Source organism: Vipera berus (genome assembly GCF_964194415.1).
Source record: "Vipera berus genome assembly, chromosome: 1".
NCBI lineage: Eukaryota > Metazoa > Chordata > Lepidosauria > Squamata > Viperidae > Vipera > Vipera berus.
Window position 1 is genome coordinate 236,556,369 of NC_138202.1, and position 13,550 is coordinate 236,569,918.

A 13,550-nucleotide genomic window follows, 5' to 3' on the forward strand; every position below is an offset into this window, starting at 1 on the left:
GAAAATACTGAAGATTTGAAAAACTGACCATCCTAGAAATTAATATCTAATTATTATTTAGATATTATATTTGCTCTTTTTCATTTTTTCACCTTTGGGAATTTCTTAGTCTGCATGTAAATTCTTCTGTACCTACGTTTATGCTTTTCCCTCTTATATACATTTAAATATAATGCTATTTGTTAGACCTAGTTGCATGATATTTCAGGATTTTCACTGGTGAAACAACTATTTGAAAATCTTGTAATAAACAAAGATGCTTTCTTGAAAAGACCAATCTGATTATTAATTCATTACTATTTGTGATCCAAGCTAAATTAATTTTGTTACACTTTCACCAGTAGGCTATAGGTCTAGCAGTAGAGAAAGTAAATCTGCAACATTAACTGTGCCAGAACAGCAAAGAACAATTCATCATCGTTCACGATCTGTATCTCCTCACCGTGGTGACGATCAGGGCAGGACCCGTTCTCGTTTACCAAATGTGCCATTACAGAGGTAAGATTGAAAATGTAGCTGCTTCATCATTAACTCTTGCGCCAACAGTAACTGTTAGTCTATACGAAATGGAGTAATCTAGAACCTCACTACAGTATTTCTAGCACTTTTCCATTGAATTCATCTGGATTTAAAAGTGGGCAACTGTGAGAGGGGCAGATTTTTGTGGTTATAGATATGTGAAGTTTATATTTTTTTTAGGTACTTTGTGCTCCCTTTGACATAAGTGTGACTGTTGCCTCTGCCGTGGTCAACTTGCCATGAAGAGAATTATTAGATTCTTGTGTAGTTCTCTTAATAACTCACTATACCTAGGCAATTCTTCATTCACTGTTTCCTAAACAAGATTATTCTATCAATCGCTTAATGCATTTTACTTTTGGATACCATCATGTTCCACACTGTCCTTAGGGCTTCCTGTCAAGGAAGTAATTTATAGAAAAAGAGCTAAAGCTCTTGCCAAAAATCTTGGTGCAGCAAGGAAATACCAGAAGAATTCAGCAATATTGCCAAGGGTTTTTGCTTTCTCTAACCATCAAGTCACTGAATTAAATATTAATTATGTGATACCTGGAAATTCTGAAAATGTTAGTCACAACACATCAGGAGAACAAATGGCTACAAAAAGCTATTATACTGGACTGGATTATATGTATTTTACATTCCTATATCAATATTCCTCTATTTGCATCAAAGTGATGAGACGTAAGAATTTTACACATACATTTATATTAATGTATTTGTTCATTATTCTATCAACCAGGAGTTTAGATGAAATTCATCAAATGAGAAGATCACGTTCTCCAACTCGACACCATGATGCCTCCCGAAGCCCAGTTGACCGCAGACCCAGAGACAGGGATAATCAGTATTTATCAGATCAAGAAGGGTATGTTTTGTATCTTTATATTTCTGTTAAAGTACCAGTGCAGCTTTTAAAATACTTTCTTTCTAAAATAGATGAAAAAAGTCCTCATATCTATAACAACAGCAACCAAGTACCTATTCATATCCTAAGGCAATCCTTTTACCCACCTCTTTGTGGAGTTTTTCCACCTTACTGAACCCTTACAGTCACTGCTTTTGCTGCCAATTTCTCAAACATTTTTTTATGCTGTCTTTCTAGTACTTGAGGGATTGACACAGCTAGGAGAGGGTTGACCTGTTGTCTGAAGCTGCTGAGGGTAGGACAAGAAACAACAGGTGGCAGCTCATTAATGAGAGATCCGATTTGGAACCAAGGAGAAATTTCCTGACAGAGAGAACAGTTAATTAATGGAACGGCTTGCACCTTTAGCCTAACTCTAACCCTGAACTGAACAGTGCTTTGTAAGAAATGTGTTAAGAACTCTCTGAGCAGAATGTGGGATGTCTGATGCTCTGATTTGTACAATTAACAGGATGATGACTGCTGGATTTTACAAAAACAGTACTTTCTGGATAATCAGCTGCCACTTTGATAAACTAGGGGAGGACATATTAAAAAAAATAAGGGAACATTAATGTCTCTCCATAGCAATCTCAGCTTTGTGGCTTGCATGTGTACATCAACAACTTCTTGTTAGAATTTGTAGGCTAAATGTGGCATGCGATGGCACTTTTGCAAATCTGACAACTATTATGTCAAGGACACATCATACCTACTCCTTTAATGATTCCCTGGGGACAAGATTGGAAGAGGGACATTTACATATAATTTTCTGTGTGGAATTTATGGAATAGCTCTATTCTTTATTCTTCTTTGCAGTATTTTGGTTCACATGTAAAATATTAAATGTCATAGTTTTACTACTAGGATTACTATAATGCTGTTGGATAGCATGCCAGATGGCAGTGAATTATATGTTAACACTTTTTGTCAATCTTATTATTCAGTTTACATTGCTGATAAGTTCTCCAAGTACATAATAGTATGGTGGCATGTAGATCAGAGTTTTGCTACCTCAAAAATGTTTACATTTATCTGCCTACTAAACATGTTTTTTTATAATGTCATAGCTTCATAAACATAAGCTTTACTTGATAAAATAATCTATTTTATGGGGAATTCATTTTTATTTATCCAGGGTTTTGTTTTTTTAAAAAAGAGATATTATTAGCATGCATGCTATACCCAAGAACTACTCTCTTTGTTTTTGTTTCATGGTCTCCTGTAACTTATAGCTGCTTCTAATGAAGAAACACCAGTCTGGACCAGGCTAAAATTAATGTGTGGCGCCTTCTTTTATTTTTTATTTTTTTTAAGGGTTCGAATTTTACATGTAGGCATTTGCTATCAAGAACAGATGAAAGCAACCTTGAAAACATAACATTAAGTATGTTAATAAGGCATAAATAGCTAGTAATTTCTGGGTTTCCCTAATTCTTTGTTAGGAGCAGAGAGACACTTTCATGCTACATTTTTTTAACTCTGAGCATTTTGTGCTTATTTTAATGAACCTTTTACTTTCATTACACTTGTTTATAATGTAAAATAGTAGAAAATCCTGCCAAATGTGACTTGAGAAACAAAACTTACAAAACTGTTTTGGATGTTAAGGCTCAGTAGTGTGTAAATTTAGGCTGCTTAGAAATTGTTGAAACTAAAGCTTTATCTGTTAAAAAATTGACCTAATGTAGTAAACAGCTGCTTTTTGCTGACATATAAAAGCAGTAGTCTAATAAAAAATTCTTTAAAGCTTATGAAAAGGACTATCTCAGTTCAGAATTTCTGGTTTATTTTGTGTTTTCATTTACATATCATGGCATAAATTCATGCTACTTAATGCTTCATATTTATGTAACTGTTTCATTCATCGTCCAATCCTGTCTGTGCAGTGAGCTTCTTATGCTGCCCAGGGCAAAACGAGGAAGAAGTGCAGAGTGCCTACATACTACCAGGTAAATACAGGCATTTGGTAACTAAGCTTGCTTATAAATAGTTCTGGTGTATGTCTGTCACATCTTTTTTTAAGTTTACAAATCATTCTGTTTCCCCAGAAACTCGTATTCCTGTTAGTCCTACTGCAGATGATAGGCTGCCTAATTGTTTAGTTATTTTTAAAAGTTTTCTTATACTGAAGCATCAGTCTATTCAAAGAATGAGTTTAATGAATCCAAATCTATGGATCTGAGCAGCTGTTTCATATGTTTATATATCCTGTAATGTCTAGATCTTGTAACTTCTGTTAGGACAAATTTCATATTTAGCAATTGATCCGTTGCAAGCGCTGTAACTACAAGCCAAAATAGGCCTTCAAATGCACGGCAGGGTTATTCTGTGTTTCATTTTTTACAATTATTTGTTTAGTTCTTTTACTTTATGATTTTGAGTTTTCGGTTTTATACATACTGATCATTTCTGATGTAAAATTAAGTGCTCTTATTCATTGCAAAACTTTATGGACACAAGTGCTTCTTATCGCAGACATAGCAGGGAGGTTTCAACCTCATGTGCAGTCCAAAGGGGATACACTTAAAACCTCACGGTTCTGTTATAATGAACTGATGTATTCACCTTTTACCGTCTCCAAATGTTTTAAGTTTATACCTCAGCCGTAGATTCTCTGTCTTCGAGGTTATCCACTGGGAGATGGTAACATCTCCTGTCCAAAGTCCTTATACGTGGTGAAATTTAAACAACTATATGTGTACTTTCAAATGCCCTTTCTGTCACTCTTGGCAGATGGAGTTCCTCTCTCCCCTAAGCTCACGTTATCCAAATGAAGCACCTGTGCCCATCTGATTAAATGATCAAGATATGAAAGTGATCAAAACAACGATGGTCAGAAACCATGCCATTACACAAGCCTACCTGACATTTGCCACAACCTGGCTTTTATTTTGCAGATCTTGCATTTTTACCCTTCTTTTTAACCCATAACTGTAAATTCATTAATAAATAACTACCTTGGTGATATTTGCAGAAAGGCGGTGGTATATAAACAAGAGTAGCAGCAAATGCTTCTTCCCCAGATACTGCAGGATAAGCCCTATCTGAAACCTGGAGGGAACTTGCAAAAAGCTTATGCTGTTCACAGGGGGCGGGGGGAAGTAGTAAGAAATTCTGGTAGTCACATCTTAAAAAAAATAGATGTGGAAAGCAGAATATTATAGATGAATCAATGTAATGATTATACAGCAGTAATAAAGGTGATAGGCGAATAGTTTGTTATTATTTTGTAAAAGACTGGGTCCTTTTCTGAAACTGAAAATCAGATTCCTAGACACTTCACTCTATCTCATGCAGGCCATACTCACAATTTTATTTTATTAATATACATACATACATACATACATACATACATACATACATACATACATACATGAAAAATAAACTTGAGAACTATGCTCAAATATGGCCAATTGAAGAATAAAGCTCTCCTGAACAATTCAGTGACTGTGAGTTGCTATTTTTGATGCAGTACAACTTCAATAGATAGTTAGAGTTTAAACTTTTATTATTTAAATAAGCAAGCACTGTTAGTATTTATTTATTTATTAAAACAAATTTATGTAGCTGTCCAGTTGACACAGTGATTCCAGGCAGTGTATAGCATTAAAAATCCACAGTTAAAAATACACAATTAACCAGCATGCCACTCCATGGTGGTGATAATGGGATGAGACAAGTCACTTGATTGAGCCTAAATAGGTTCCCCAAGCCTGCTGACAAAACCATGTGTTCAAGGCCTTGTGGAAAAACAACAAGGTGGGGTTCAATCTTATCTCTGGAGGGATGATGTTGCCAAGGTAGAGAACCACCACAGATAAGGCCCTTTTTCTAGGTCCCACCAGGTATACTTCCTTGATGGGCCCACAACATTCCTGTTCCAGTGGGCCAGGTAGATGTAATTATTAACAATATTTGCCAACAAACAGCAAATGACTTACATGAATGTTTTGCTGCATCATAATTTACTATTTCGTCTAGCCCTGTTTCATCTCTGCCTATATATTTTTGTTTCTTGCATGGCTCTTTCCCCCTTCTTTTCTGTCACATTCAAGAAACTCTGTTAGGCACTATAAATCACTACCTCCCAAGATGCCTTTACTTGAGAATGGCACTTACTGGAATCTTTACAGGTAAGAAATCTGTTGCTGTCACATGAAAGTTCTCACATAGAATTCTAGAGAAAAAAGGACATATTTTTCAAATGGAATTGTCAGCCAGCCTCTCTATCTTAACACATAACTGCACAACCACACCTTCTCTTAAATGCTTTGCTAGGTTGCAGTACCCAGCTTGTTTGGCTGATCTATAGCAGCTAAGCCAGATTACTCCTCACAAGTTCTTGGATGGGAGATTATCACAAAATAGCAGGGTTCTTTACAGGCAGTCCTCAACTTATGACAATTGGTTCAGTGAACATTCCAAGTTACTACATAAGTAAAAAATGCGACTTATGACCAGTCCTCGTAATGACTGTCACAGCATCCCTGCAGTCATATGATGCAATTTGGATTCCTGGCAGTCAGCATATATCTACTGTATGACGGTTACAAAGTCTTAGGTCTTGTGATTGCCATTTGCAACCTTCCCAGATGGCTTCCAACAAGCAAAGTCAATGGGGGAAGCTGGTTTGCTTAACGACTGGTGACGTGATGACTCACTTTATGCCTGGCATCACTTAGTGACCCAATTGTATCAAAAGTTAGGGACTACCTGTACTAGACATGGAAGTAAAAAAAAAATAGCAAAAGACGTCTACGACAAACCACATCCATATTGTCAAGATACTTGAATGTGCCTTATTATATCACCACAAATTAAACATAACTTTATGGTTGCCTTAGCTTCTTAGATAACAGTATAGCCTTCTGCCTAGCAAAGAAGTTTGGTCAAACTTTAATTCCATTTAAGTTGTTTTCCAGTATAAACATTCATTGCACAGCTGAATGATTTTGTAGCTGGAATCTATAAACTTATCCATACTTACTCAGTTCTATGTCCTATTGAATAGAATGGGCTACTTTCTTAGGATATTCTTAGGAGTCTTTATCGTCCCACCAGTTTTCCCTCCTGAATTTCTGATGCTTATACCACACTGATGTATGTTTTGGATATTTTAATTTTGTATGTATTTTCTTTTCCCCCCTTCCTGTGTGATTTGCATTCTTTGTGAAACTTACTTTTTCCTTTTTCTTTTTCATGAATTATTTTGAATTGTGAAGCTCAACCCTGCCTGCATATATTAAGGCCAAATCAGTGCTTAGTCAGCATAATTCACTTCATCCTAATTGTCTTAACTCACATGTATCAAGATTTACAGGAGGACTGTTGGTTAGGTAAGGTTTCAGACAAAGCATCTTCCCCTGTATTTATTTATTTAGAATAATTGTCTTCATGGTAGAATATCTTTTTCCTTCAAACCAATGGAATTCCATCACTTTGTGTTCTGCTTTCCTTCAAAGAAATAACGATACAGATATATTTATTTTCATATTTTCTTTCCACTTTTTATATTGGTATTAGCCAGCTTCATTACCCACTACTGAGCTGTAATCTTGCTTATGAAAGCCAATAAATTGACTTCATAGGATAAGATTGCAGCATATGATACCATTTTATGCAACCAAATTTAGTTTTTTATCCTTTTTGTATTGTTTGAACAATCTTCTTGCCATGCGTCATCCAACCTGTTCCTTTATATCTCCATGACTTTATTGTAACTTAACATCTTGTGTAGAAAGAACATTGCTTTGATTTAATATCTAACATGCTATTCCTTTCTTTGTTTTTCTTTTGTTTTTCTTCTCCTTCTCTTCCATTGGATGCATTAGTGAACTGCAGCCCTCGCTTGACAGGGCTAGGAGTGCTAGTACTAACTGCTTGAAGCCTGATACTAGTTTGCATTCACCAGAACGAGAAAGGTATAAAAGAAAGACTTCTCAACATCGTGTCATTTGTGCTGGTGATCAGTATTACCTTTGTTGCTTTTTCTGTATCAGCTTTTTGTTTGCTTCACTGATTATTACACGTGCCTATTTTCATATATGTAAATATTTATTGATTCAACAGTCATAGATGCCATGCTTCTAACATGTTTGATGTGATTATAACAGCGCCTAGCATCTTCAGCTCTTGTTCACAATTCTTTTTCACTCACATTCTGGTTTGATTTGGTTTGGTTTGGTTTGGTCTGAATATGTGCCATTGTTGTTTGCAAAAGTCCTCGGTATGCTGATAACAACACTTTATTAACAATTGAGATAGTTTAACTGAACACTACTTTTGTTATTTCTCCATCTGACAAAGTTGGAACTGGTCCATGGAAGTTTGGGTAACAATAAATTTGCATATGTGCAAAATGTCAAAAAGTTGTTTTTCCTTGACTGACAACCTTCAAAAATATTGTTAACATTTAATTTATTTAACTCATCGGTTATAGATATTGCCCGTTTAGCAAATTGTCTAGTGAAGGTTAGAATCAGGCTGAAAATATACTCAGAAAATGGGAATGGGAATCCGATATTAGTGGCCCTTTCAACTGTCAACAAAATTCTAGTTTCTACGGAAACCAAAAGAAGGAAACATATACGCAACTGATACAAACATGACTGCTTCTGTTTCATCACCTTTCATTGTGTTATTCAACTACATTAGGACATAGGGTTCATTTTTAAATGTTTGATTATATTTTGATTATATTTTATCAATAAACTGCAGAGATGCAAGGTATTATTATAATTGTACCTAAAGCTTTATGGTTTAATTTTCTTTTGTTTTAATATGGAATCTAATCCAAGTCAACAGCATTTGTCTTAACATTTTTGGTTTTATGGCACATGCAATATTGAATATAAAAAGGAAAACAAATCAAAAATTAGGCCAGTTTATTTATCCTGAACATTTTCTGAAACATAACATATTCTTCAGTTGATGTATTATCAAATATGCTTGTAAACCCTATTCTAAGCACTTTGAGCTTATTGAAGGAAGAATTAGGATATAAGTGTATTTATCCTTTTTTCAGGGACATTGTTAAAAATAAGCAGAGCACAAAATTACTGAGATGCTTAAAAAACAAAGAATTTCCCATAATTTATTGTCTCTTAACAATTAAGACTGATACCTCAGCATATAACATCTTGGATTCAAATCCATGCCCTATCCCAGGGGTCGGCAACCTAAAAAAGAAAAAGAGCCACTGGGAACCGGTTCCATCACAAATTAAAAAAAGAGGGAGCCGCGTGCGTGTGTCCATGCACGCGCATGCGCAAAAAGGTTTTTTTGCGCATGCGCGGACGCACGCGGCTGCCATTTTTTTAAAAATGAGATGGAACCGGTTCTCGGTTGCCCGATGGCGACGGCCCGTCTGCAAAGCTGCCGCTTTCGGCAGCTTTGCAGACGGGCCGTGGCAGCTTCCTCAAAGAGCGGCGCCCCTGCCCATTCCGAGAGGTGCGCGCGCACCTCTCCGAACGACCGGAGTTGCGCGCGCACCTCCCCAAACCTTTGGGGAGGTGCGCGCGTACCTCCGTGCGAAGGGGCAGCGGTGCCGCTCTTTCAGGAAGCTGCCGAAAGCGGCAGCTTCCTCAAAGAGCGGCACCGCTGCCCGTTCGCGCGGAGGTGCGCGCGCACCTCCGGTCGTTCGGAGAGGTGCGCGCGCACCTCTCTGAATGGGCAGGGGCGCCGCTCTTTGAGGAAGCTGCCGCGGCCCGTCTGCTAAGCTGCCGCTTTCGGCAGCTTGACAGACGGGCCGCGGCGGGCTTCCTGAAAGAGCGGCACCGCTGCCCATTCGCGCGGAGGTACGCGCGCACCTCCGGTCGTTCGGAGAGGTGCGCGCGCACCTCTCTGAATAGGCAGGGGCGCCGCTCTTTGAGGAAGCTGCCGCGGCCCGTCTGCTAAGCTGCCGCTTTCGGCAGCTTCACAGATGGGCCGCGGCGGGCTTCCTGAAAGAGCGGCACCGCTGCCCATTCGCGCGGAGGTACGCGCGCACCTCCGGTCGTTCGGAGTGGTGCGCGCGCACCTCTCGGAATGGGCAGGGGCGCCGCTCTTTGAGGAAGCTGCCGCGGCCCGTCTGCTAAGCTGCCGCTTTCGGCAGCTTCACAGACGGGCCGCGGCAGCTTCCTCAAAGAGCGGCACCGCTGCCCGCTTGGGGAGGTGCGCGCGCACCTCCGCCCATTCGGGGAGGTGCGCGTGCACCTCTCCAAACGGGTGGTGCCACTCTCCATTTGGAGAGGTGCGCGCGCACCACTGCCCGTTGGAAGAGGTGCGCGCGCACCGGGCGGCTGGGAGCCGCAAGAGACGGCTCAAAGAGCCGCATGCGGCTCCAGAGCCGCAGGTTGCCGACCTGTGCCCTATCCTGACAGTTTCATTAGGATAATGGTAACTGTCCTTGCCTTTCCCACAAACAACTCATAGTGATAGTTTATATAATCTTTAAGCTTTTTCTCTGGGAAACTTTAGCCCAACATACTTTTTAGATTCTGATGCACATTATCCTTAGTGATTCCAAATAACTGATAAATAAAACTATTTCACTGTAAAACTGGAAGCAGAGATGAAAAGGTCATAATTCATGTATATAGATAGATAGATTCTATCTGTATCTATCTATCTGTCTGTCTGTCTGTCTGTCTGTCTGTGTCTGTCTGTGTCTGTCTGTCTGTCTATCTTATGACCTTTTCCTCTCTGCTTCCAGTTTCCAGATAGATAGATAGATAGATAGATAGATAGATAGATAGATAGATAGATAGATGATAGATAGATAGATATCTGGTTGAGTCAAAGAAGACACTCTGTTGGGCAGCAGCTCATCTGTGGACACAGAGGTAGCTCTGCAGTCCCAACCTGAAAGCACAGAGTCTAGCATAATATAAGTCCATTTTAGTAACTATGAAAGTTATTCTGTGATGCCACTCGTAGTTTTCTATCAGGTTTTGGTAGTGCCTGTCTTCAAATCCGGTGGTAGTTTTATAGCCTGGGGCTCACTACCAGATTCTGTCAACAGCTGCAGCTTCTGGTTCCCTTGGTTGGAGATCACAGTGGCATAGGGCTTCTTTCACACTTTCATTGTTGTGCTTGCACGGTCAACCTTGAAGTCTCTCCCCAGACTCCATATGCTATAAAGCAACCAGTGTGACATACAGGGGTCATCCATTCTGATGGCATGTTCCAACCACAGCCTCAGGTTTTGGTAATCAGGGACTTTGTGCTGGAGGCCTTTGTATCATCCAAAACATCTAGGTTGAAACATAGCCTTGCCCACAAATGCCAAGAGTGGAGCGGAGAGTGTGCAAGTGAAATTTCTCCAATTGTTCGATGTATCATCAGTACAGAATCCAGAACTTACATCCACATAGGAGGGAGGGGGAAACCACAGTTTTGTAGACTTTTAGTTTGCTGGAAATATGGTTGTTATGTTGATTGAGCACTCTAATATACAACTGATCTAGTGCCTGGCTGGTCTTGCTGATCCTGAAGTCAATTTCTTTATCCAAAGTCCCATTGCTCAAGATGATGCTTCCCAAGTATTTGAAACTGTTTACATTTGTTAGCTTGGTGATCTCACGTGGTTTGGACCATCTGCCTAGATGATTTTATTGGGGGTATGGCTGCTGTCATATAAAAGCTAATGGGCGCCACAGGTAAGAACTGAGCACCAGGTGAACAAGCAGCCCTAAAAACGGTGCAGCAGGTACCTCTGAACATCCCATGCACCCTGAACACCCCAAATACCCCTAAACATCCAATACAGGACCAGGAGCTATGAACATGGGGGAAACTTTACAGAAATGTTTATTTCAGGAAGTGCTTTATATAATTTAAAAGCTCTACTTGCCTAGTGTGCAGAATTGCATGGGCTGACAGTAGCAATTTATTTCACATAATTTATTTTGGGAGCAGCACTGATCTTCAATGGTGTTCAAGCTTTTGAACTGACGTCTGGAAATTTGAATCAGCTGATATTATGACTGAAGGATATTCTGCAATATTAAGCCAATTCTTTTAGCCTGATTGCACAACCGTGTGTGTGTGTGTGTGTGTGTGTGTGTGTAAATTTTTTGGATGGCACAAATATGAGCTGTCACTGCTGTGACTACTGCCTGTGGATGGCCTTGGGTTAGGCTGAAACAGGAAATAAAGATTTGTCCCCTGTTTGGGGCCTAGCAAGGTATTCTAAATACTTAACAAACACTTAACACACACACACACACACACACACACACACACACACACGTGTGTGTGTGTGTGTGTGTGTGTGTAAATTTTTTGGATTGCTAACAAAGAATTAAAGGGAGACTGATATGGCCATTAATTCTTTGTTAGCAATCCAAAAAAATTACACAAATAATGAGTTGTCACAGTTGTGACTACAGGTTGTGGATGGCCTTAGGTTAGGCTGATATATATATATATATATATGTGTGTGTGTGTGTGTGTGTGTGTGTGTGTGTGTGTTAAATGTTTGTTAAGTATTTAGAATACACTTGCTTAGGCCCCAAACACGGGACAAATCTTATTCCTGTTTCAGCCTAACCCAAGGCCATCTACAGGCAGTAGCCACAGCAGTGGCAGCTCATACTTGTGTAAATTTTTTTGGCTTGCTAACAAAGAATATATATAATATATAATATATAATATATAATATATAATATATAATATATAATATATAATTTGATTTATAAAGTTGTCTTGGTTTTAGGATGCAGATCCCACATTTAGTAAAGTTCTTATAAACATGTATGAAATGTTGGCACTGGCAGGGAGCCTTATCCCAATAAGACATTACATCGAAGGTCTTGTCTATTACCATATATGGCCTTGGCCACTTCAGTCGGTAGCCAGCACTTGGCCAAGCATGCCCAATTCATGTTTTTACCAACAACAATGAGTAAATAAGTGCAATCTCACCATGATGGATGAAATGGGAAAAGTGGAGAAAAGTGTTTCCAGAAATAATATAGGAAGTTAATAAAAAGTGAACCTTTATGGAGTGGGATTAAATTTTTTGCCTATATGTGTGTATGATAAAAATAATCATACGGTCACCATAAAAATAAGATGGTCTCATAACAGAATTCAGAACGGCAGTTAATGTAACCAACTTAAAGTTTAAATTTAGCAGTTAAAATTTCTGAAGAAGAAAGACCAGAAGAAAGACCAAAAGATCGAGCAAATATTTTAATTTTGACACCGAGTACCTCATAATCTAGGATACCAGAGCAAGAGGATTTTTCCTTCTTTATAACCAAATGTCCTCTAAGGAATTAGAAAAAGTGCCACAACTCCCCCAAAAACCCCTTTAAAGCACTTTTGTGAAAAGAAAAGACGGTTCAGTTAGAAAATTGCTAATAAGTCTTTTGCAAGCGCAAGAGTTTCTGGAGATATAAGAGATTTTAAGATCTTGAAGTGATTTTAATTGATTTACAATATTGGACTTCCGGTGGCTCCGCGGCGCCGGAGACAGCCTTCCCGGGCTGCCCGCCGCTCAGCTGTGTGATTTTTCGCCCGAAACAGCGCCGATCAGCTGTTCGGGCGAATTTGAAGCCCCCTCCTCGGGAGAAGAGGAGGGGGTGAGCCCCCAGGTAGGGGTTGAGTTCTCCAGGGCCGCCCGAGCTTGGAGCTTGGGCGGCTGAAGGATCGAACTCCCCCGCAGCCTGGGCTGCTCCCAGCTGGCTAGCGTCTCTGCTCCGGACTTCATGGAGCAGAGCCAGGCGTCTGCGACCATCCCTGCTTGAAGGAGAGACTATGAAAGGAAAAGAGCAGGCAGAGCAGTACAAGAGGGAAAGATGAAGAGATGAAGAGGATTATTTTGTTTTACTCTCGAGCTTGATGGACTTTGCTTAAAACTTAAAGTGAAAGTGCGTCACAATTGTAAGTAAAAGATGGCGTCTAAACCTCCCCCTAGAACTTTTCGGAGTGCTGGAAATTCTCCGGTGCAACAACAATCATTACTGCAGGCGTTGCATTCTCCAGATGTATTGACATTGAAGGATCTTGAAAAACATACCCAGTTAATTTTGGAGTCAATGGGTGTTAAATTTGCACAGATGGAGGAGAAATTGGAGAAATTGGAGCAGAGAATGGAAGAAAGGATGGAACAGAAACTCAGAGAGATGAAGGTAGA

At 39.5% G+C, this 13,550-nt stretch overlaps 1 protein-coding gene across 26 annotated transcripts in view; it reads left to right on the top strand.

Moving 5' to 3' along the window:
- The window catches only part of RIMS1 (regulating synaptic membrane exocytosis 1), a gene marked incomplete at both ends in the record, with an annotated part of 304,965 nt that overhangs the window by 218,001 nt on the left and 73,414 nt on the right, over positions 1-13,550 (top strand). For 8 of the 26 annotated variants that reach the window (XM_081313247.1, XM_081313249.1, XM_081313236.1 and 5 more), the window contains 4 exons: positions 345-498; positions 1,262-1,387; positions 3,316-3,378; positions 7,261-7,350. In XM_081313247.1, coding sequence (XP_081169373.1) covers positions 345-498; positions 1,262-1,387; positions 3,316-3,378; positions 7,261-7,350 — 433 coding nt within the window. Of the gene's footprint in view, positions 1-341; positions 499-1,261; positions 1,388-3,315; positions 3,379-5,484; positions 5,563-6,651; positions 6,766-7,260; positions 7,351-13,550 lie in introns of all 26 variants that reach the window. The other 18 variants (XM_081313235.1, XM_081313231.1, XM_081313238.1 and 15 more) reach the window with 8 other exon arrangements.